Source organism: Pteropus medius, unplaced genomic scaffold (genome assembly GCF_902729225.1).
Source record: "Pteropus medius unplaced genomic scaffold, Ma_sr-lr_union100, whole genome shotgun sequence".
Classification (NCBI taxonomy): domain Eukaryota; kingdom Metazoa; phylum Chordata; class Mammalia; order Chiroptera; family Pteropodidae; genus Pteropus; species Pteropus medius.
This window is the reverse complement of record NW_024350924.1, coordinates 3,639,107-3,663,596: the sequence shown is the minus strand read 5'-3', so window position 1 is coordinate 3,663,596 and position 24,490 is coordinate 3,639,107. Positions and strand designations below refer to the sequence as shown.

Genomic DNA, 24,490 nt, shown 5'->3' with positions numbered 1-24,490 from the left:
CAGAATAACAAAAAGAAAAAAGAATTTTAAAAAATGAGGACAATTTAAGAGACCTCTGGGACAACATGAAGCGTAAAAATATCTGAATCATAGGAGTACCTGAAGAGGAAGAGAGAGAGCAAAGGATTGAGACTCTATTTGAAGAAATAATGACAGAAAACTCCTCTAATCTGGCAAAGGAATTAGACATACAAGTTCAGGAAGCCCAAAGAGTTCCAAATGAGGGATTCAAACAGACCTACACCAAGACATCATAATTAAACTGCTAAAGGTCAAAGACAAAGAATCTTAAAAGCAACAAGAGAAAGGAAGCTGGTTACTTACAAGAGTATCCCCATAAGAATGTCTGCTGACTTTTCAGTGGAAACTTTGCAGATCAGAAGGGAATGGCGAGAAATATTCAAAGTTATGAAAAACAATCTACAACCACGGATATTCTACCTAGCAAGGCTTTCAATTAAAATGGAAAGTGAGATAAAGAGCCTCCCAGACCAAAAAAAAAAAGCTTAAGGAATTCATCACCAACAAGCCAGCATTGCAAGTAATGTTAAAGGGTCTTCTGTAAAAAGAGAAGGGGTAAAAAAGAAAATAGAAATAACAAATATGAATAATAAAATGACAGTAACAATGTACCTGTCAGTAATCACTTTAAATGTAAACGGATAAATGTTCTAATCAAAAGACATAGGGTAACCAAATTGGTAAGAAAACAAGACCCATGCATATGCTGTCTACAAGAGACCCACTTCAGATCAAATGACACTCAGACTGAAAGTAAAGTGGTGGAAAAAGATATTTTACGTAAATGGAAATGAAAAAAAAAAAGCCAGAGTAGCAATACTTATATCAAATAAAATAGACTTTAAAACAAAGGCTATAATAAGAAGTAAAGAAGGACATTCATAAATCAGTAAAGAAGGACGATCGATAAATCAAGATGATATAACCCTAGTAAACATATACGCACCCCACATAGGAACACCTACATACACAAAGCAGTTATTGACTGACATAAAAGGAGAGATCAATAGTAATACACTCATAGTAGGAGACTAACACTCCATTGACACCAATGGACAGGTCTTCCAGGCAAAGAATCAACAAGGAAACAATGGGCCTAAAAGATAGACTAAAACAGAAGGACTTAATAGATATTTTCAGAGCATTTTACCCCAAAGCAGCAAAATATATACTTTTCTCAAGTGCACATGGAATATTTTCAAGGATAGACCACATGTTAGGACACAAATCAAGTCAATAAATTTAAGAAGATTGAAATCATATCAAATGTCTTCTCTGATCATAATAATATGAAACTAGAAATCAACTACAAGAAAAAAACTGGAAAATACACAAACACATGGAGGCTAAAAAACATGCTACTAAACAATGAATGAGTTATTAATGAGATCAAGGAAGAAATTAAAAGATACTAGAGACAAATGAAAATGAAAACACAACAACTTAAAATTTATGGGACACAGCAAAAGCAGTCCTAAGAGGGAAATTCATAGCAATACAGGCCTACCTCAAGAAACAAGAAAAAGTTCAAATAAACAATCTAACCTTACAATGAAAAGAACTAGAAAAAGAACAGCAAACAAAGCCCAAAGTGAATAGAAGGAAGGAAATGATAAAGATCAGAGTGGAAATAAATGAAATAGAGTCTAGAAAAACAATACAAAAGATTAATGAAACCAAGAGTTGGTTCTTTGAAAGGGTAAAGAAACTTGACAGACCCTTAGCCAGACTCATCAAGGAAAAAAAGAGAGAGGCCTCAAATAAATAAAATAAGAAATAAAAGAAGAGAAATAACCATGGACTCCACAGAAATACAATGGATCAAAAGGAAATACTATGAGCAATTATACGCCAATAAATCGGACAATCTGGAAGAAATGAACACATTCCTAGAAACATACAATCTCCCAAGACTGAGTCAAGAAGGAACAGAAAATCTGAACTGACTGATTACCATCAATGAAATAGAATCAGTAATCAAAAACCTCCCAAAAAACACAAGTCCTGGACCAGATGACTTCATAGGTGAATTTTACCAAACATTCAAAGAAGAATCATATCTATTCTTCTCAAACTATTCTAAAAAATTCAAGAAGAGAGAAGGCTCCCTTACTCCTTTTATGAGGCCACCATTACCTTGATTCCAAAACCAGGCAAAGACATTACAAAAAAAGAAAACTATAGGCCAATATCTCTTATGAACATTGATGCAAAAGTCCTCAACAAGATATTAGGAAACCGAATTCAGCAATACATTAAAAATATACACCATGGTTAAGTTGGATTTATTCCTGGGATGCAAGGTTGCTTCAGTATCTGCAGATCAATTAATGTGCTACACCACGTTAACAAATCAAAAGATAAAAACCATATGATCATATCAATAGATTTCAGAAAAAGTGTTCGACAAAATCCAGCATCCATTTATGATAAAAACTCTCAGCAAAGTGGGAATAGAGGGAACATACCTCAGCATAATAAAGGCCATATGTGACAAACCTACAACTAACATCATACTTAATGAGGAAAGGCTAAAAGCATTTTCCTGCAGATCAGGAACAAGACAAGGTTGCCCACTTTCATCACTCCTCTTCAACATTGTATTGGAAATCTTAGCCACAGCAATAAGACAAGAAAGAGAAATAAAAGGCATATGAATTGGAAAGGAAGAAGTAAAACTTGTTATTTGCTGGTGACATGATACTATATAGAGAGAACCGTAAAGACGCCACCAAGAAACTGTTAGAACTGATCAATGAATTCAGTAAATTAGCAGGTTACAAAATAAATATTCAGAAGTCAGTGGCATTTTTATACACCAATGATGAACTTTCAGAAAGAGAAATTAAGAAAACAATCCCATTTACAATTGCATTGAAAACTATAACGTACTGGGAATCAAATTAACCAAGAAGATGGAAGACCTGTTTTCAGAAAATTCATTGAAAAAAAGAAATTGAAGAAGATAAAAATAAATGGAAGCATATACCCTGTTCATGGGTAGGAAGAATCAACATTGTTAAAATGGCCATACTACCCAAAGCAATCTATAGATTCAGTGCAATCTGTATCAAAATACCAATAGCATTTTTCAGAGAGCTAGAACAAATAAACCTAAAATTTAGATGGAGCCATTAAAAACCTCTGAATAGCCATGGCAATCTTGAGAAAGAAGAACAAAGTTGGAGGTATCTCACTACCTGATATCAAACTATACTACAAGGCTACAGTAATCAAAACAACATGGTACTAGCATAGAAACAGATATTGATCAGTGGAACAGAATAGAGAGCCCAGAAATCCACGCCTATACGCTCACTTAATATGTGACAAAGGAGGTAAGAATATACAATGGGGTAAAGACAGTCTCTTCAATAAATAGTGTTGGGAAAATTGGACAGATACATGCAAAAAAAGAAGTTGGACCATCTTCTTACACCATATACAAGAATAGACTCTTTTAGAAGAAAACAGGCAGTAAACTCCGTGATATTATTAACAGGAATTTCTTTTCAGAAATATCTCCTCAGGCAAGGGAAACAAAAGAAAAAATAAATGGACTACATCAAACTAAAAAGATTTTATACAGCAACAGAAACCATCAACAAAACAGAAAGACAACCAACTGGGAGAAGATATTCGCTAATAATACATCTGATAAGGGGTTAATATTCAAATTATAAAGAACTTATACAATTCAACAACAAAAAACCAATCCAATTAAAAAATGAGCAGAAGACCTGAACAGATACTTCTCCAAAGAGGAAATACAGATGGCTAACAGACATATGAAAAGATGCTCAAGGTTGCTAATCATCAGAGAAATGCAAATTAAAACCACAATGAGATATCACCTCACACCTGTCAGAATGGATATCATCAACAAATCAAAAAACAGCGTGTTGATGAGGCTGCAGAGAAAAGGGAACTCTCATACATTGTTGGTGGGATTGCAAATTGGTATAGCCACTATGGAAAACAGTATGGAGGTTCCTCAAAAAATTAAATAGATATACCTTTTGACCCAGCAATTGCACTTCTGGATATTTATCCAAAGAAAACCAAAACAATAATTCATAAAGATCTATGCACTCCAGTATTCATGGCAGCACAATTTACAATAGCCAAGATATGAAATCAATAGATGATTTAATAAAGAAATTATGGTTCATATATACAAAGGAATATTACTCAGCCATTAAAAAAATAGAAATCCTATCATTTGCAACAACGTGGATAGACGTAGAGGTTATTATGCTGAATGAAATAAGTCAGAGAAATATAAATACCATATGATTTCACTTATATGTGGTATCTACAGAACAAAAAGAACAAACTAATCAAAAACAGACTCACAAATATAGTGGACAATTTGGTGACGGACAGAGGGGACGGGGGTTGGGAGGCTGGGAGAATGGGGTGAAGGGTCAAAGAAGTACAAATTAGTAGTTGATAGTTGGGCACGGGGAGCATGGCAGAGGGAATGCAGTTAGCATTAATATGATGGCTAAGTGGAGGACCAGGGGAGGGAGGGAGCAATTAGGGGATCGTTTTATGAACATTATAGATGTCTAACCAATGTACTGTATACTTGAAACTAATTTAAATAAATACATTTATTTCTCAAAAAAAAAAAAAAAAAAAGCCCAGGAATCTATCCCACCAGCAAAACAACTACTGAGATGACAAGAACTATCCAAATAAACTATTTTGGACCTCTGAAATCTAATTGAAATCCTGCAGTAAACAGTGGAGTGCCTATTAAAGAAAGCGGCTAGTAAATATTGTTAAATTTCTATCATAGGCACGGTAGTATCATCCTCCAGCCCCAGTCCTGCAGCAGCCAGCCATAGGGATAGTGGTCCATATCCTGGTGTAGCTTGTCGGTTCAAGGGGGACAATAAGGACTTTGTCCTCCAAAAATCAAGGTTCTGTATTTCGATCTGAGTGGCAGTTCAATGAAGGTACAGCACAGTGGATGGTCATTTAAAATTCAGTCAGAAGTGATTTCCAGATGGCATCTGTCTAAAAAATTTTAAAAGATAGAACACAGTTTTCTTTTATTTTCCCCTTGGGTCCAGGCTTTTAAGGTAATCTATGTCAGATCACTGGCTGATAATGTATGTAGTGAAGAGAGACATCAGTGATCACACATGACAAGGAATACAGTCTTTGTAAATATAGTTTGAAAAAGTCACTGAAGAATCAATAATGTTGATCCTTATTAACCAACAATAGTACTCTCTGGGCAAGGGATGAATCTGATTTCCAGAGCTGCCACATTACTATATTCAATATATCCATTTACTATGATGTGACTCTTTGTTCTACATTTCCATATATTTATTGTTTCTTCATTTCTCTGTCATTGACTTCTTTTGTGTTAGACATTTTCTCATCTACCAGTTTAATTCCTATATATTTTTGAGTCATTTTTTAGTTATTTTCTTAGTGATCACACTAGGGATTATAATTAACATTTTTAACTTAAATAATTTTAATTCTTATTAGTGCCAACTTAATTTCAATTGCATTTTGCTCAAATATAGCAATATTATCTCTTCATGCATTTGTGCTATTATTTACATATATATTACATCTTTATAAAGCCATTGATTTTAAGCCCATCAACACAATTTTATAATTATTGCTTTATGCAGTTATCTTTGGAATCAAATAGGAGAAGAAAAGAGTTATAAACCAAATATATTTATACTGTATTTTATGTTTACCTATGTAGTTACCTTGAGCAGTGCCCTTTATTTGTTGGATTCAAGTTATTCTCTAGTGTCTTTCATTTTGGCCTGAAGTTTTTTCTTTTAATACTTATTATAGGTCTCACCTGCTAGTGACAAATTATCATCTTTTCTTTGGGAAGAACATCTTAATTTTACCTTCATTTTTAAAAGATGGTTTTTATGGACGTAGAATTCTTGGTTGATATTCTTTCTGTCAGCACTTTGGATATGTTATTTTATTGCCTTAGTTAATAATTTATTTTCTTTCAGCACTTTGGATATGTTGTTTTACTGCCTGCTTTGAATATGTTATTTTATTGCTTGCTGGCCTTCACAGTATGTGATGAGAAGTCAGCAGTTAATCTAAATGAAGATCCCTCATATAATGAGTCATTTTTTCCCTACTGAATATATGAAGCAAAAATTGACAGAACTAAAAAGACAAAAGGAAAAATACAAAATCATAATTTGAAATGAGCACAGCTTTGGTAATGAATAGAACAATGACATAAAATATTGATAAGGATTTAGAACATTCAATTACATTATTATTCTTCTCATCTTAAACATTATTTGTGGAAGACTATGCCCAACCACTTCAGAATATACATCCTTATCAAGTATACAAGGAGACTGGCCATTTATTATGCCTTTAAGCAAGTCTAAATACATTTCAAAGGGCTGAAATCATACAGAGCATTCACTTCGACAAACGTGAAATTAAACTAGAAATCAATGACAAAAGGTGACTTTTTAAAGTCCAAATATTTAGAAATTAAGCAACATACTCCAAATGATGAATTGTTCAAAGAAGAGCTCACAGTGGAAAGTGGAAAAAATATATTTTTGGACAATATTTAAAGTTGAGTAATATAAACTTTTACAACTTAAGGGATACATCTAAAGCAGAGCTTAGAGGGAAATGTAAAACTTTAAACACATCTGTTAAAAAAGGAATTTTAAAATCTGTACTTCCACCTTAAGAAAAATAGAAAGCAAATTAAACCAAAAGAAGATAGAAGAAAACAATAAAGAGCAGAAATCAGTGAATAGACACAACAGAGAAAATAAGCAAAGTTTCTTTGTAGAGAAGTTTAATAAAAATAATAACTGCCTAGCAAGACTGATTAAAGAACAAAAGAGAGAAAAACTAATTTTTCAATATCTTAATTTTAAAAAATGTCATCTCTAACAGGAGTTATTTGCTCTTGAGGATCATGATTTTTAAAGCCAGAATGGCTCTCAAACCCACCTAATGTGAGTCTCACTTTTTTTACACCTGAGCTGATACTTGAGGAGCCAGAGAAACTAGCTCCTACCTGGCTTTGTGGAGTACTGCAAGAACTACTGTATGCTTTACTCCCATGGAAGAGGTGTACTCACAGCTGTCCCATTAGCAGCTGTGGTTCCTGTCCTATATCATTTTGAATAGACCCCTGACAAAGAAGGGTAGCCTCTGCTGTATGTTTGCAAGATGCACTGATAACTTAATGAGGCCAAGGGTCATAGGAAAAAAAAATATCCAGTAGGCGCGGGAATGAGTAAACCACGGCTAGGCTGGAAACAACATTCCAACAAAGTCAGCCAGTGAATGTTCATATAGTATAACCCTCTATCCTAGAGTATGACACATGTCCTCTGCTGTCATCTAGTGACAACTGATAAGAACGCAAAGATTTCTTAAATGTCTTAGTGCAAACTAAGTGACTGTTTTTAAAAATTTAAGCCAAGAGATTTTGTGACTTTGGGTGGTGAGCACACAGTGCAATATACAGATGATGTATTATAGAATTGTCCACTCGAAACCTATATAATTTTATTAACCAGTATCACCCCCAATAAATTTAATAATAATAAAAGAGACAATGGACACAACCTTAGTTTTGAGTGACTGTGATAAGACTGCTATCGGGCTGGATAAAACACCTAATTTACTAATAATGTGAAAGAAACACTCTTACTCAAAAGAATGAAAAATAACTGCACCGCATTTGGTTTATTAAATGCTCTGATGTGTTGTTACTTGATTTAAACTTACATTTGATATCTAGAATATAAAATCTGTGGGCACTATGAAAACTAATTAGCTAAAGAAAAGTCCAATTTGTTAAGGGCTAGATGGAATATTGACTAATAAGTCCCATTGAAGGATAAAAACTCTGGTGGTTATAAAATGTATTGATATGTCTTTTATGTTAAAGGTGTCAATGAAAGATCATGGGTGGTAGGGTATGGATAAAAGCTTAATTTTTTTCCTTTTCTGCATAAGAATTTTACCTTCAATTAGCTTCCTAGCTCTGGAAATAAGGAAAGATGGTATGTATCAACTATGCTATTGCGCAAATTTTACTGTGATTAAAATGAACTCTGGTTAATAAATTGAGTCTGAGCGTGGAGACCTATAAATACCTCATGAGGAACCATATTTTGAGGAATTCTTTAATTTGGGTTCTTATAACTGGGCGACTTTCTTGTGGGAACCCTGAAAGGTATATGTATGGAGTTGTGTCAGGCTTTTGAGGAGCATGAGACTTTTAAACCAGAAAAGCTTCCACATTTCACCCAATGTTAATCTCATTTCTTTGAAACTGAGCTCTTACTTGGAAGGTCACACAGAAAAATAGCTCCTAGATGGCTGTGTAAACTACCACAGGGACTGCAAGGTTTACTTCTACAGAAGAGGAATATAGGGTAAGCTGTGTCTCATAGCCTCTGAGGAGACCTAAGAGTGGCCTGTGATAGTTTTGTAAGACTGAATGCTTAGTTCAATCTAAGAAATACCTCGTTAAGTGACATGAGGAAGATGGTGAATATGAAGATCACAATGCTTAACTCCTTCATAAAAACAAAACGTGAAGAGTGACAGAGCAGCAAAAAACAGCTCTCTGAAAGCTCTGGACTGCAATAAAGTAGCAGCGGAAACCCTGTAGAGCACAAAATCTGAGGATGACTGCATAGAAAAGCATAGGAAGCTGTTTACCTGCCTTGCCCCATCCACTGGTCCAAAGCAGCTTGGCACCAAGAAAGATCCCCCCCGGAGGGATTTCACTCCATGGTGAAAAGGGAAACAGGAGGAATCTAGAACTCTTCATCACCACCAGGGAACATCTGTAGCCTTTGCTACCAAGGATCCCTACAGGCCCCTGGACACAGCTGATGTAGCTCCCCAGAATCCCTGTTATTAAATTTTCTCCCCAAGACTGGAGATTTTGGCTATGCTGAGATATATTCTCTGGTGTCCTAGTCACTGTTGCACCCCACTTTCAAAGAATAGGTTCCCACTGCACCTTGCCATCTATGGAACCAGAGCTGCTGCACTGTTCCCTACACCGTGGGTCCTCAGGGCTTTGACCCACTATCCCTAGTGCTTCACTGCCTCTGCTCTGTTGACCACACTTTTGCTGTTCTGCGCTCTGTTTCTTGAGGACTGAGTGATGATTGTAAACTGCCATCACTAACTGCACTGCCATGGCACCTTGTTTCCTAGGCGCAGGCCACCACTGTACCCTGTCATCCCTGGACCCATGCCACTACTGCACCCTCCACCCCAGGGCCTACATCACCACAGCAAGTCCCAGATACCCAGATTTCAGTTCTCTGAATAGTTTGCAATGCCTGCACCTCATACACCCATGCTGCCACAACAGCACATGTGCCTGGGCCCCGGGCCCCAGGCCCCAGGCACCACAGTACTTATGCATGCTCCTGATCACAGCACCCCAGCTTGGCTGCTGCTCAGAATGTCATTGCTCCAGACCTGGTGCCAGAAATTACCTTGTTGGCTAGAATTTTCTCCCATAGACAAAAAGAACAGGAGGACCTTAACAGCCTTTGCCACTAAGGCCAACATTCCTCAATACCACTGCCACTAAAAACACCTACAGCCTTGGCCACTGAGGATTCCCATAGTCTTCACTGACATTGACTACAGGTGATCGAGCTTCATGAACACAGTACGCCACTATGCCCTCCGCAGAACTGTAAACTCTGCACCCCACCAAATAGTACTTTCACAACCAGTTGCAGGTGAGAGTTTTTCCTCACTGAAGCCAATCCAAAAGGAAGAGGTGATTGCTTTCTCAAATGTACAGACATCAATACAAACCCACAAGAAACATGAAACAGTAAGGAACCATGACACAGCCAAAGGAACAAAATAATTATCCGGCAACTGATACAAAAGAAATGGAGCTCTACCAGTTATCTGTAAAAGAATTAAAAATAATTATCTTTAAGAAGTACATGGATTTTCAAGTAAACAGAAATAAACAGCTCAATGAGCTCAGTAAATAATACATAATGAAATGAGAAGTTGAACAAAAAGATGGAAGTCATTGAAAAGAACCATACAAAAATGTTGGAGTTGAAGACTACAATGAAAACAATTTTTTAAAATGCAATACAGAGTTTCAGCATCAGACAATCAATTGGAAGACAGAATCCGTGAACCTGAATACAAATGTCTTTATCCATTCAGAGTAGGAAAAAAACAAAAACAAAAACAAAAACAAACAAAAAAAAGCAATGAAAAATGGTGAAGAAAGCCTACAGAATTATGGGACATGATCATGAGGGCAAATTACTTGTTATAGGAGTCCTAGAAAAAAAGACAAAAGAGAGAAGGCAGAAAAAAAGCTTATTTAAAGATATAATAGCTGAAAACTTCCCAAATTTGGGAGAGATATTGACATCCAGGTACATGAATCTTGAAAGTCCCCAAACAGACTCCACTCAAAGAGATCTTCAGCAAAATACAGTATATCCCACTAAAAAATCAAAGATAAACTGAGAGTTTTTAAAGCAGAGAAGGAAAAAAGGTGTCATTATACAAGGGAACCCTCTATACAACTATGATCGGATTTCCCAGCGGAAACCTTGCAGGCTAGGAGAAAGTGGGATGATGTAGTCAAAGAGCTGGGGAAAAAATGCCCAACAAGAATACTTTACCTCACACACTTGTCCTTCAGAAATAAGAGAGCTAAAGACTTTCCTAAACAAACAAAGGGTGAGGGAGTTCATCACCATTAGACAAATGATGCCCAAAGGTAGCAGAAGGAAGGAAATAATAAAGGTTAGAGCAGAAATAAATGAAAGAGTACCAAAAAAAAAAAAATAAACGAAACAAAGAGTCGAGTTTTAATCTTTTTTAATTTTTATTTTTCAATTAGAGTTGAAACTCTATTATTTTATATTAGTTTCAGGTGTACAACCTACTAATTAGACATATACCTTACAAAGTGGAGTTGTGGGTGGTTTTTTTTTTTAAAAAAAAAGATATACAAAATTGGCAAAACTTTAGCTAGCTAAGTGAGAAAAAATAGATGACTCAAATAAAAATAAGCAAAAAAGGGGGGATATTACCATTGATATCAGAGAAATACAAAAGATCATGAGATTCCTATGAATACTTATGCTAACAAATTAGATGACCTAGAAGAAATAGGTAATTTACTAGAAACATACAATTCACCAAGACTGAATCATGAAAAAGTAGAAAATCTGAGCACACCAAAAGTAGAAAATCTGGGGTGCTGTGATCAGGAGCATGAGTCTGGAGATTGAAGCAGTAATCAAAAACCTCCCATTGGGAAAAATATAATGAGATGACTTCATTGGTAAATTCTGCCAAACATTTAAAGAACAATTAATACCAATACTTCTCAAACTCTTCTAAAAATTGAAGTGGAGGGAGCATGCCCAAATTCATTTTACAAGGCCAGCATTACCTCAAAACCAAAGATAGATGAGGACACAAGAAAATTACAGGCCAGAGTACTTGATGGACATTGATGCCAATCCTCAACACAATACTAGCCAACCAAATTTGAGAGTCCATTAAAAGGATTTTATACCATGATAAAATGGGATTTATCCCTGGGATGCAGGATGGTTCAATATGTGTTAATCAGTCGATGTGATCATATATTTTTACCCTCCATTCTTAATGTAATCAGTAGATGCAGCAAAAGCATTTGACAAAATTTATCATCTTTTTATTATGAAAGCTCTCAACAAATTATGGATAGACTGAATGTGCCTAAACATAATAAAGGCCATATATGACAAACCCACAGCTAGTATCAAATTCAACTGTGAAAAGCTAAAAACTTTTCCTCTAAGATTAAGACCAAGACAAGGATACTCACTCTCACCACTATATTCAACACAGTTCTGGAAATCCTAGCCAGAGCAATTACATGGGGGAAAAAAAAGTATTCAAGTCAAAAAGAAAGAAGTAAAACTGTGCCTATTTGCAAATGACATGATCTTATATATGGCAAACCCTAAAGACTCGAAGGAACTGGTAGAGCTAATCATATAGAAGACAAAATGGCAGAAGTTAGCGTCTTCCTTTTAAGTAGTTACTTTAAATGTGAATGTATTAAACTCTCTAATCAAAAGACAAGAGACTGGCACAATAAATTTTTTAGAAAATGATGCAAGTATTTGCTGTTTACAAGAGACTGCTTTTAGATCCAATGACACAAATAGGTTGAATGTGAAAGGATAAAAATATTTAGTTTATGCAAATAGTAACCAAGAGTGTGTGTGTCTTTAATATCAGACGAAATGAACTTTAAATTAAAAAATATTTCAAGAGACAAAGAAAGACACTATGTATTAATAAAAGGCTCAATACAGCAAGAAGATATAAAAATTATAAACATTTCTGTACTTTTGAGAGACCTCCAAAATATATGAAGCAAAAGTTGACGGAATTAAAGGAAAAAATAGATGATTCTACAATAATAACCGGAGACATCAATACTCCACTTTCAAGTAATGGGTAGATCAACTACACAGAAAATAAGTCAGGAAACAAGACTTGAAGAACAGCATAAATGAACTAAACCTAACATATTCACCCAAGATCAGCAGAATACATATTTTTATAAAGTGAACATGCGACATTCTCCAGATAGAACGTTTGCCAGGCCGTGGAAGCATCTTTGCTTAAGTGGAAATGGAAACTCTAGTCATTAATCTTGATAAATAGGGCCTTTCCTAGTTGCAGAAGGATGTGGCTTCCCCCATGCTCAGCCTCCTGCACATGGTCCTGGAGATGGCAATGATGCCCCCATTCCTTCCTCTCATGGTGACATGAGTAACTCCTTGGGACCAACTGTGTGGTATGGAATGGAAGTGAGTGTAGTTCGCTGATGGCAGCACCATCACTGCATGTGATGCAGCCTGCTGGAGAGCCACAGCCTGTCATATGATCTTAAATACCTCTCTGACTAAGGACAATATCTGTGGGTCTGCCTAGCTTGCAGAGTTGGAAGTGGTGCATTTGACATCACAGGATTCTCTTTGCTAGGCAGTTTCCCCATGTCCAGATCTTAATTAATTCATGGGAGGTTGCAAATGGCCTGTGTTCTAGTCAGGCCAATGGCAGAAAAGCGATTTCTTAGTTAGTACAAGGCCAGCCCCTCTGAGGATCCCACATTTGGAAAGAGTTGGAAACATTGCCCATTCCCATTTTTGTCAATCGTGACACATACATGATATGATACTCTAGAGGCACATTTCAACAAAACAGCAAATCAGTTATCTAAGATTAACACATTCACTAGCCACCTCAGCTGCCTCCCTGGACCCTTCTTGTTTTCATACCTGCTGGCAGTTTCAGCACATAGAACTTCTGGGCATTGGGGCACGTATGTTCTTGTCAAATGGGACCATAAACAGTACACTCCTCTGGGACTTTCTGTGGCCATGACAATGGGTGGCAACTGTGACTTATGTTCCAAAACTAAACACTGACATGTTCCACAGTGGAGATCTTTTCCACAGGGTAACTGTCCTTTCTCTCAATGACACATTGTTTATATTGGTACCTTTCCCCCAACCACAAGTGCTAAAAAGTATGCCCTTACTATAATTGACTAGCATTCCCCATTTGGCATGTCACAAAGGAGACCACTGTCACTCACCTCACACAGATCATTTTAGATCCTTTGGTGTTCTGGTTATCATTGATTCTGACCAAGGAGCTCACTTTACTTCTCCTACTGTCCAGACCTGGGCATTGGAACTGGGTACCAAACTCTTATACCTAATAAGACCCTTCCCAGTTGTCACCTTCATCAAAATTTGCCTTCATTGGCTAAGTCAAGCTCTTCCATTTACCTTTTAACATCTCCACAATCTACGTGGCAAGCATTATCCATCCCAAGGTTGATCGTATTGCAATTTTAAACACATTTCCTACTGCCACAACATCTCAATAAACAGGCTGTGAGTGCCCTGCCCAGATAACCAGTGTGATAAGGTTGGCCCCTGACTCAAGTTCCCCTTCTTGCCCTCCCCTGACTGTCACCTAGTGACAAATGCAGCAATGAAATCACCTTGTACCTGTTGTACTCCACACTGATCCCCAATAAAGGTATTTGTCCACAAGTTGTCTCTTTCTCTCAGTTCCTCACTTGCTTATTGAGTCTGCTCCCTTGGTGCTCCCCCTGTGTAACCTAACATGAAGTGATTTTTGTCTCTCCAGGACTGTGAGTATACCAAACTTTGTTTTCCTGAGCCTTTCCTGTGCCCTCTCTTGTGGCTGCACCTGACTGTCACCACCTAAAAGAACAAAGAACAGAAAGCAAAAAAGGCAACCTACTGAATTGGAAGAAATATTTGCAAGTCATATGTCTAACAAGGAATTTATATTCAGAATATATAAAGATATCATAGAACTCACCAATTAAAAAAAAATTACAAATGGGCAAAGGACTTGAATAGACATTTCTCCAAAGAAGGTATATGAATGCTCAGTCAGCACATGAAAAGATGTTCAACATTATCAGTCATTTAGGGAAATGAAAATCAAAACCACAATCAGAAACAACTGAGGGACAATTGAACAGCTTCTACACAACATATGGGAGAGAGAGAGACCCCATATAGAGGAGTTTGGGGATCTATGAGAGCTCTCAAGGAACTGAGGGAACTCTCTAGTACTGGAGGAACCAGTAAGCACTATTGTTTATGTTTCCCCTGCACTTGGATAGTGGGCAAGAGCTTTATCCAGGTTCTCTGACCTGCAGGACTGCTGTAGCATGTCTCCAGCCACCCCTCCTTGGTAGAGTGCAGAAATGGCAAAGCTTTTCAGTACCCACATACAGGGCTGCCCCATCCAGAGAAAGTGCAGAGATAGTGTGGCACTGCTGCATGCACACAAGGATCTGCCCTAGCCAGGGAAAGTGTGGAACTAGTGGGGCATTGTGACACACACTCACACCAAACCATTCCACCTGTATCAGATGGGCAAGAGAACACACATACATCGGGCTGCCCAAAATTGACTTTGTTCTGGCTATGGGCAGCCAAAACAACAGAGAGCTACCACACATGCTTATACACTAGTCATCTCTGCCTAGGACCCACTCCTGGCCAGGTGGCACACCAGGCACTGCACATGGCCACCCTGACTACTGCTGTCCTGTGAAAACCATCTGGCACACAGTATACACAGAGACCGCTTTTTCAAGATTGGGAGAGAGAGCTATATTATCTAATTCATAGAAACAAACACAGAAAGCCAAACAAAATGATGTAATAAAGAACCAATCAGAAATGAAGAATACATAGAAGGACTCAACAGCAATTAGTTAATACAGAAGAGTGGATTAGCAATCTGGAAGACAGAAGAATGGAAATCACCCAATGAGAACAGCAAAATTAAAAAAATTTTTAAAAATGAAGATAATATAAGGGACTTCTGGGACAACATCAAGCACTCTAACATTTGCATTCTAGGGATTCCAGAAGGAGAAAAGAGAGAAAGGGGCAGAAAATATTTCGAAGAAATAATGGCTGAAGACTTTCCTAATCTAGGGAAGAAAATGGACATACAGGTCTAGGAAACAAAGAGTTCCAAACAAGATGAACCCCAAGAGGCCCACACCAAGACATTGTAATAAAATGGCAAAAGTTAAGGATAGAGAGGCAATCTTGAAGGTAGCAAGAAAACAACAAGGCACATACAAGGGAACCCTATAAGACTATCAGCTGATTTCTCAGCAGTAACTTTATGCGCCAGAAGGGAGTGATAGAAAATATTTAAAGTGCCAAAAGAAAGGAGCCTACACCCTAGAATACTATGTCTGGCAAGATTATAACTCAGAATTGAAGAAGAGATAAAGATTTTCTCAAACAAGCAAAAGCTAAAGGAGTTTGCCACCCTAAACCAGCTTTACAAGAAATGTTAAAGGGTCTTCTTTATGCAGAAAAGGTCATAACCAGAAATAAAAAGAAGAAAGAAAATATCTCACTGGTAAAGGTGAATATATAATAAACACAGTAAATCAACCATTTAATAAGCTAATATGAAGGTTCAAAGACAAAAGTAGCAAAATGAACTATAAAAGTCAGGGAATACACAAAAGATACAAAACATGATGTCAAAAACATAAAGAGAGGAAGGGGAAGTAAAAATGTAGTCTTTTAGAATGTCTTTGAACTTCAATGCCTATCGGCTTAAAATAGACTGCTATAGATATAGATGGCTATATATATGAACTTCATGGTAACCACAAACCAAAAGTACACACAAAAACATAATAAAGAGAAAGGAATCCAATCAAAACACTAAAGAAAACTCGTCAATCAAAAGGAAAGAGATCAAGAAAAAAACAGAACAAAATCAACCAAAAAACAAATAAAATGGCGATAAGCACATACCTATAAATAATTAAATGTAAATGGACTAAATAGTGCAATCAAAAGACATAGGGTGACAGAATGGATTAAAAGGAAAAAAAAGGCGCATCTATATGCTGCCTAAAAGAGATTCACTTTAGATCAAAAGACAGACACAGGCTGAAAGTGAACAGATGGCAAAAGGTATTCCGTTTTAACTTTGTCACTGATGAAGGGAAATTTAAAGTTACACTCAAATTTACACTACCAACATGTTCTTAAATATTTCAAGCAAAGAATTAAAAGGACTCTAATGTGGGCAGCTTCACCAAAAGACTGGCAAAAGAAAATGCAAATAACTAGAACACATTCATCATTATTAAGATAAGCAAATTAATTAATTATGATGTTATGTGATGGAAAATTGTACAGAAAAAAGAAGTGAACCAGCAAAACTAATTCATAACAATAAAAGTCTGAATATTGTTTATCCTTAGTGGTGGTCTATTGAGTGGTAAGATACAAGATGGAGCCTACGAAGGTACAGAAAATGTTCTACATGTATGCATACATAAATAAAACTTTCTGAGTTGCATACTTAAGATTTCTATAGGTTATTATATGTAAGTAATGCTTTGCTAAAAACAAATACTTCGCATTACAAAGCAAATGCAAATTTTATAACAAGAAATGCAACTAAAAGGACTAACACAAAATTCTAAGAAATATGATCTTACATTCAGAAGTCATAACTACAAACAATGGATAACAGAATAAGTTCCTCAGTGATTTTAGATACAGTGTCAAGCTATAAAGGAAAAGTGTTTACTTTGTTTACAGAATAAAATTAAAATTAAAAACATAAACAGGTACCAAAAAGCCAATTAAACGATGGAAAAGGAACTAGATATCCTAGGAAAGAAAATTACAAATATTGAAATTAAAGAATCAATGGGCTCTTGAGAAAACTTCTAGTTCTGTCCAGAATGGAGTAGCTTATGTCTTCCCAACCCTGATTCTTATAAATAAACATATACATGTATACGTGTGTGTGTGTGTGTGTGTAAATTACATTCCCAGTTCCAATGTGTTTGTATAGGTCAACAAGCAATTCTTGGACACCATCAGGATGTCTGAAAATTCAACTCGATTTTGACACTATCTACCTGGAGATAGAATCAGATTCCACAGATAAAGGGCTCAGTCCCATGAGACTGCCCTCCATGTCAGACACCCGTTGTAAGCCTAGGTTGTTACCTATGCTTACCAGATACAGATTGGAGGTTCCAAAGACCCCTTCCAACTTAGGATGGCAATCGCAAGCCCAGGTTGTTACCTGTACTTCTGAATGACCTGCTATAAATCAGAGGTCCTCACAACCCCCTTCTTGGGTTTAACTAATTTGCTAGAACAGCTCACAGAATTTAAGAAAACCCATTTACTCCTACATTATCAATTTATTTCAAAAGATATTAAAGAATATGAATCAACAGACAGATCAAGTGATACAGAGGGCGAGGTCCTGTTTATGTTTTGTTTGGGGAGGCAGCAAAAGTTATGCTTAAAGACTGATTTTGTCTTTGCCAACAATTTAGCATAGGTCTGCTGTGGGAATTAAAATAATTTCACAAGCCAATAGCATACATAATAATATCTCTTAAGAAGCCAAATAAAGAAATAATATACTCCAAAATAAATGACAGATTAATTATACTATTGCTCTAGGCTAGGAGAGATGAGAAGGATAAAATCCAAATTTAATATAAAGTGTACCTTTTTATATGAGTAGGCACTTGGCAGTCATAGACCAAACAAAGAGCTGATTTCCAGCTGCCCGTGCAAAAGCAAAACTACCCTGTTGCTAGAGTACATTGCTAAGGAATGAAGATGCAAGTATTGGTGGGTGTGATGGCCTCTTTCACAGGGCCACTGGTTGGTTTATCACCACTGTCCAGGAGGAATGCCTTGCTAAGACAGAAGCAAAATCCCCAGTGGTCTTTTGAGAATTTTTAGGTTAGTGAAGTCACCTTGCTTAAACCAAAACTCTCAAGTAGTCTTCACAAACTCAGTATTTATAGTCTAAATATCCCCTTGCCATTATTGCTTCTCCATGCTTGCTTATCAATAAGCCACACACACAGGCCCTCAGCTTCTGGGCTGCTGACTACTTATCAGTGACAACAGAGGTAGAATGATATCCTGGTAAGACTTACTTCATACTTATATCTATGCAAATTTTGTTTCTTTGTGATAAACAAGTGGATTAAAATACCGCACTTAAGTCATAAACAAGTGGATTTGAAATTACATTAAACCTATATGCAACAGGTCCTGATCAAAGGAGCTTCTGTCCTTGTGTAGCTTGGAGCCCAGCATGGTGGCACTTAAAACTGTTCTGGTTTCTAACATGGAAGCCTGCCAAAAAAGGAAACCAGCGAGCTGTCCTTTTGAGTTCTTATGGAGGTTTCATTACATAGTCACAATTGACTTAAGTCATTGGCCACTGGCAATTGAACTCAATTTGCAGCCCCATATCTCCCTGGAGGCTGGTGTCAGGGGCCTGAAAGTTCCAAACCTCTAATCACGTGGTTGGTTCTCCTGGCAACCAGCCCTTATCCTTGGATGGGGTCCAAGTGTCACTTCACTAACAAAAGACTCTCAACATTTAGGAAATTCGTAGAGTTTTGGCAGCTGTGAGCCAGGAACTCTGGATAAAGACCAAATATCTTATAAATCATAATATTGCAGACCACACTCTGGTCTTTGAACATGAATCCCTCACAAAACAATTATATAAGTCAAAATGAGAGAGTCTCATTTAGTCATTAATACCTATCCAGTCAATCACCATATCATATGAAAATGTCTCCCAGGATATAACTCGGATTTGCAAGCTGCCATTCAGCCTTGTCAGGTTCCAAAGCAGGAGTGGTTTTAGTAATCATATGGCTTCACACTTTATGGCATCTGGTCCATTCCTATTCTTATACAGAAGGGTTACACAGGTACAGAACCAGTGGGCTGTCCTGACTGCTGCAACACAGCAGCTTTCACTCTCAGCCCCAATTTCACCATTTGGAGTGAAGGCACAATCCGCCCTATCAAGCCTTTAGGAATTCTGACATAAAGATTTAAAGGGATAGTTACGGTTTCTTGCTTAGGAATCGTCCCTGCTTCCTGCACCTGCAGTTGCATCCCTGGTTTGGGGACCACTGCATCAGGGAGGAAAGAAGTCTTGGTAATGTAAGAAAGATTTGTATAGTCGAACCCACATCCTTCCCACCCCCTCCCAGATCTCCCAGAAGAATGGAGGAATCTATCTAGTGGGGACCTTCTCTCAGCCCCCCTCATGTTGAGTATGAGCATGCATCCTTGAAGGCGTGCAAGCCAGCCACTCAAGTCTTTATCTCCCTCTATTTTAGACAACATATGTTTCAACTGCCCATTCTGATTTTCTATTAAACCATTACTCTGAGGATGATATGCAACATGATATGTACACCTAATGTGACATCTGTGGGCCCACTGTTAGACACTATGGGATGTAAAATGCATTCCCTGGTCCAAAGGAATGTAACTTGGTAGTCCAAACTAGTATGGTATTTTCTGTTACAATTTTTTAATAGTATTTTGAGTGTTTGCATCTACCACCGGGTATGCAAAGCTCATTTCGAAGTAAGTATCTATTCCTGTTTGGATCTATTTATATTGCCCTGGGGACTACTGGCATTGGTCCAATGTAATTCACTTGCTAGTTATGTGGGGGGCCTTCCTCTTTGGAGAATTTTCTTCACAGCCATCTTCAGTCTCTGTCTCTTTTGCTGGCAGACAGAATAGTTCACATTTTGTGCCTCACAGGGTGCAACAGGAATATATCTAGATTCATCCCATCTATGCGTTGCTGTAGCCTTCCACTCCATGTCCACTCATTTCATGGACCCAGGTGGCCACCTCAAGGGAGTGCACCAAAAGGTCCCCTTGGTGGTTCCAGTCACCTTTTTAACCCAGAAGGGAGTCCTTCTGATGGGCATCAACATGTCCTATTTTAATTCACCCCTTAAATTCTCAGAATGATTTCTATAGGGTCATACCCCATATAAACGTCCCTTTAATGGTCTGGTTTTCTATTGCCCATCTACCTGACCCTATGGCCAGGCCATTGGCTATGGCCCATGAGTCAGTAAAAATCCAAATATAAGGGCTTTTACCATTGTTTAATTCTTCCATCACTGCTAGGAAAACAGCATGCAATTCATCCCACTCGAGTTGATTTATTCTTGTCTTCTTCAATCAGAGTTTTGCCATTTGCTGGTCTTAATGTGGCAGCTTTCCAAATGGGATATTGTCTATTTATCCTGGAACTGCCATCTGTAAACCAAGCAGTTCTTCATTGTTCACTTGAGAGCTGCTCATGGGACACTGTCTATGTGGCTGTTTTAAACAGCTCCTCGCGTGGCTTCCTTGTCAGTCCTAGAGGATAAAAGGCTACTTGCTTGTTGATACGATGAGTTCCTCTTGCATCAGCAAGCTCCTACATCAATTATTTTCATTTTATTATGAAACTTGTCTGGGGACTGCTTTTCTTATTAGAATATTTCTCCGATGTCACCCAAGTCATTATTGGTATCTTGGGCTTTACGATTATTTTATGAGGCAGTCTCAATTAATGTCCAATAGCAGGCTAATAATTGTCTTTCAAATGGTGTGTACCAGGTGACAGCATCTGGGAATTTCCTGGTCAAAAATCCCAATGGCCACTTGTTGGCTTTTTTGCCATAAACATCATTCTGCATGAGTACAGGTGGTAGACACTTCCAAAACTATGTCTGGGTCATGAAGGCCCAAAGGCATTGAGAGAGCTACTGCCTTTTGTAATTCAAACAGGGCCTGCTTTTGTTCAGGTCCCCATGACAGATGGAAGCTAGCAGAATTCCCAAATATGAAATATGCATTCTCCAAAATCCAAGTAAACCGACCCAACACCAGGCTTCTTGCTTGGTCCTAGAGTTGGGTAGCGATAGCAGTTTATTTTTAGTTGCTTGTAGAATATCCTGGGTGGTTCCTGCCCAAGTATTCCCAAGAATTTTACTGTTTGGGCAGGCACAGGCCCTTGGATCTTTCCTGGATTTACTAACCAGCCCTTGTTGGTCATTTGTGTCACCATTGCATTTATATCAATCCTAGCCCACTCTTCAGTTTCTGATACTATCATAATATCATCATGATAGTATATTATTATATTTGAGACCTGCATCAAGTCCAAATCCCTTCTGACCAAATAATGACAATAAACTGGTGTGTTCAAATAACCCTGTGTTAGAACAGTAAAAGTAAACTGGAATCCTTCCCACATGAAGGCAAACTGTAGTTGGCTCTTTTCTGAGATCCAGATAGAGAAGAAAGCCTGTGCAAGGTCAGTACCAGCCTTCTTTACCTGCTGTATTATCTGTATGTTTGAGGCTATATTCGCAACTGCTGAGGCTATGGGCACCACAATTTTATTTAAGCCTCAATAGTCTACTGTTAGTCTCCAAGAGCCAACTATCTTTTTCACAGGTCTCACAGGGCTATTGTACAGCAAATTTATTGGTACTTGCATTCCAGCTTCCAACTCATTAATTAACTAATTAATTAATTAATTAAAGTGGTAATCTCTTTTTGTCCGCCATGTGTTCTATATTGCTTAATGTTAACAACTTGTGTGAGTCAGGCTTAAAACTGGTGTGAAGGTGAACTTAAATGCTTTCTGTTTCACAATATTAGTTAGGTGAAGCAATCACTAGTCAGACATAGTATCCATCTCAATAATGCATTCTGCTAAAGGAGACATGAGCACCTCACACAAAATCTGTTAAAAAACCCTGACCATCCAAAATTTCACCTTAATTCCACCAAATGTTACATCTTCATATCCTCTAAATCTAAACTTAGCTCCTGTTAAGACTTCTCCAACAGGTTTCAAATCATAGTGTATTGGGCTACCATATCAAGGAGTCCCAGAAAAGTTTCTTCTTCCCCTGGAAATTTTATCCAGTTTGTGAATGTGGCCTTGGGTCCCTGGCTGGGGGTTGGAGCCATAAGACCCTGGCCTCTATGTCAATCTCTACCTTGATTAATCTTTCTAATCATTACCCCAGGGGATCCCTAGTCATATTCATCATTGTAATCTTTGCCTTATAGCTCTTTAAATTCCTCCAAACTGGGGTAAATAGAGCAGACTTGTTTGGAGCCTTTTAATGTTGAGGGACCAATAGCGGTTCCCACTGGTCCACCCAGCCTCTGGTAGTGCTGCATCAACACCTTTGTCTCATCTCCATTGCTGTCCATTTTATTCATCCTTTTTTCATCTGAAGACTTCGACTCTACTGGGTTTAGTCCTTTGACTCCTTTGTCTCTCCCCATTTTCTCAATTACTTTAATGTTCTTGGTATCAGTAAGACCCATATGGAGAGAGAGCAAATCTTATAAGCCTTCTCAAAATGTTGTTCAGGTTTGTATCAGTAAAGTTACATGGGGTGCCCATGCAACAGGGACTCCCTTCATCACAGCATTTCCTATTACTTGTTTAATGGGCATATTCAGCAGGTGGCTATCCTGGTCATCATAAAGCCAGTCCCACATGGCTTGCATATGAAGAATATTAGCTGCTTCATCTGGGGCGTTGATTTGGCATTTACAGGGGAGGTGGGAAGTCCCCTTTCTCAGGATAAACACACTTTACGGTGTTTTTTATCCAGTGCTCCAGCTGGATGTTCCTTTGGGAACTATTTCAATTCAAACTTGCTCTTTCATTCTGCAGCATCCAGAACTAAAGACACAGCCCCCAGATTGGTTACTCTCACAATCTATTTTAGGTAAGTTTCTTTATCAATCCATAAAATGAGCCAGCTCCTTTACACTATATCCTCTAGTTTTAGTCCGTTCTTGGTTTTGCCCTCCCCCTACATTAAATACCTTCTTGTTGACCAGAGGTCTTAGAGGTACTTACTGTTGCCCCTGCATAATTTTTCCCTTTCTAGGTGGCTTTGTGGCTGATAGATGAAGATCAGATGAACCCAAATCTGAGCTTGGTTCAGCATCAAGGCCCGAACCAGCATTTTCTTTTACTTTCATTTTGGCTATTACAAAAATTCCATTGGTAACTTTTACTTTTAGTGACTGATTTCATGCAGTTGCAGTTTCTTATCATGGATGACTAGGTAACCATCCAGTGATCAAAGGTTCCTCATCCCCCACTCTTTTATCCATTCTCTTCAAAAGCCACATGTTTCCATGAATCATGGATCATTCTAGCAAATCCAACTTCACTGACACCAAGTAAATTAGGTTTCCAACCCCAATCCATCAATACTTCCCTACACCACAAGCAATTCTCAGACACCACGTTTTTCTTTTTCTTTCTTTCCTTCTTCCTTCCTTCCTTCCTTCCTTCCTTCCTTCCTTCAATATTTCTTCCTTCCTTCCTTCCTTCTTCCTTCCTTCCTTCTTCCCCTTTCTTTCTTTCTTTCTTTCTTTCTTTCTTTCTTTTTTAACGCCTACAGCACCCGATATTCTTGGGTGGTCTCCTATCCAATTACTAACCAGGCCTGACTCTGCTTAGCTTCCAAGATTAGAGGAGATCGGCTGCGTTCAGGGTGGCTTGGCTATAGACTAGACACCACGTTTTACAATACTTCTTTAATTGAATGCTTAACCCATTTGTTTTTATAAACTTATTTTATGACAAATATATTTAAGTCACTTAGTTTCCATTATGATTTCATCTTTAATCCAAGAGTAATTTAGTAATAGATTATGTAGTTTCTAAGTGACTTAGAGCTATTCTTTATTATGTAAATTGATAATTTAATCAATTTATTTTTGGAAAACAGTCTCTATAGTAGTGATCCTTTGGAGCGATTAGGGCTTCCTCTGTAGCCTAATATATGGTTTATTTTTATATATATTCTGTGAAAGCTTAAAAAGAATCTGAACTATCTGACAAGTTGGAGAGTTATTTACATACATAACAGCTTGATCTGGCTTATATTATTTAGAAATTTGACAACTATTCCTGTTTTTGCCTGCTTCAACTATTAATTTCTCAGAAATGCGTC

At 37.6% G+C, this 24,490-nt stretch overlaps 1 protein-coding gene across 1 annotated transcript in view; it reads left to right on the top strand.

Annotated features, from left to right (window-relative positions):
- The window catches only part of DRAM2 (DNA damage regulated autophagy modulator 2), a 43,736-nt gene extending 29,361 nt beyond the window's left edge, over positions 1-14,375 (top strand). Inside the window, exon 9 of the mRNA XM_039841163.1 lies at positions 14,257-14,375. Coding sequence (XP_039697097.1) covers positions 14,257-14,337 — 81 coding nt within the window. The 3' untranslated portion in view covers positions 14,338-14,375. The remainder of the gene's footprint in view (positions 1-14,256) is intronic.
- Positions 14,376-24,490: the final 10,115 nt, after the last annotated feature.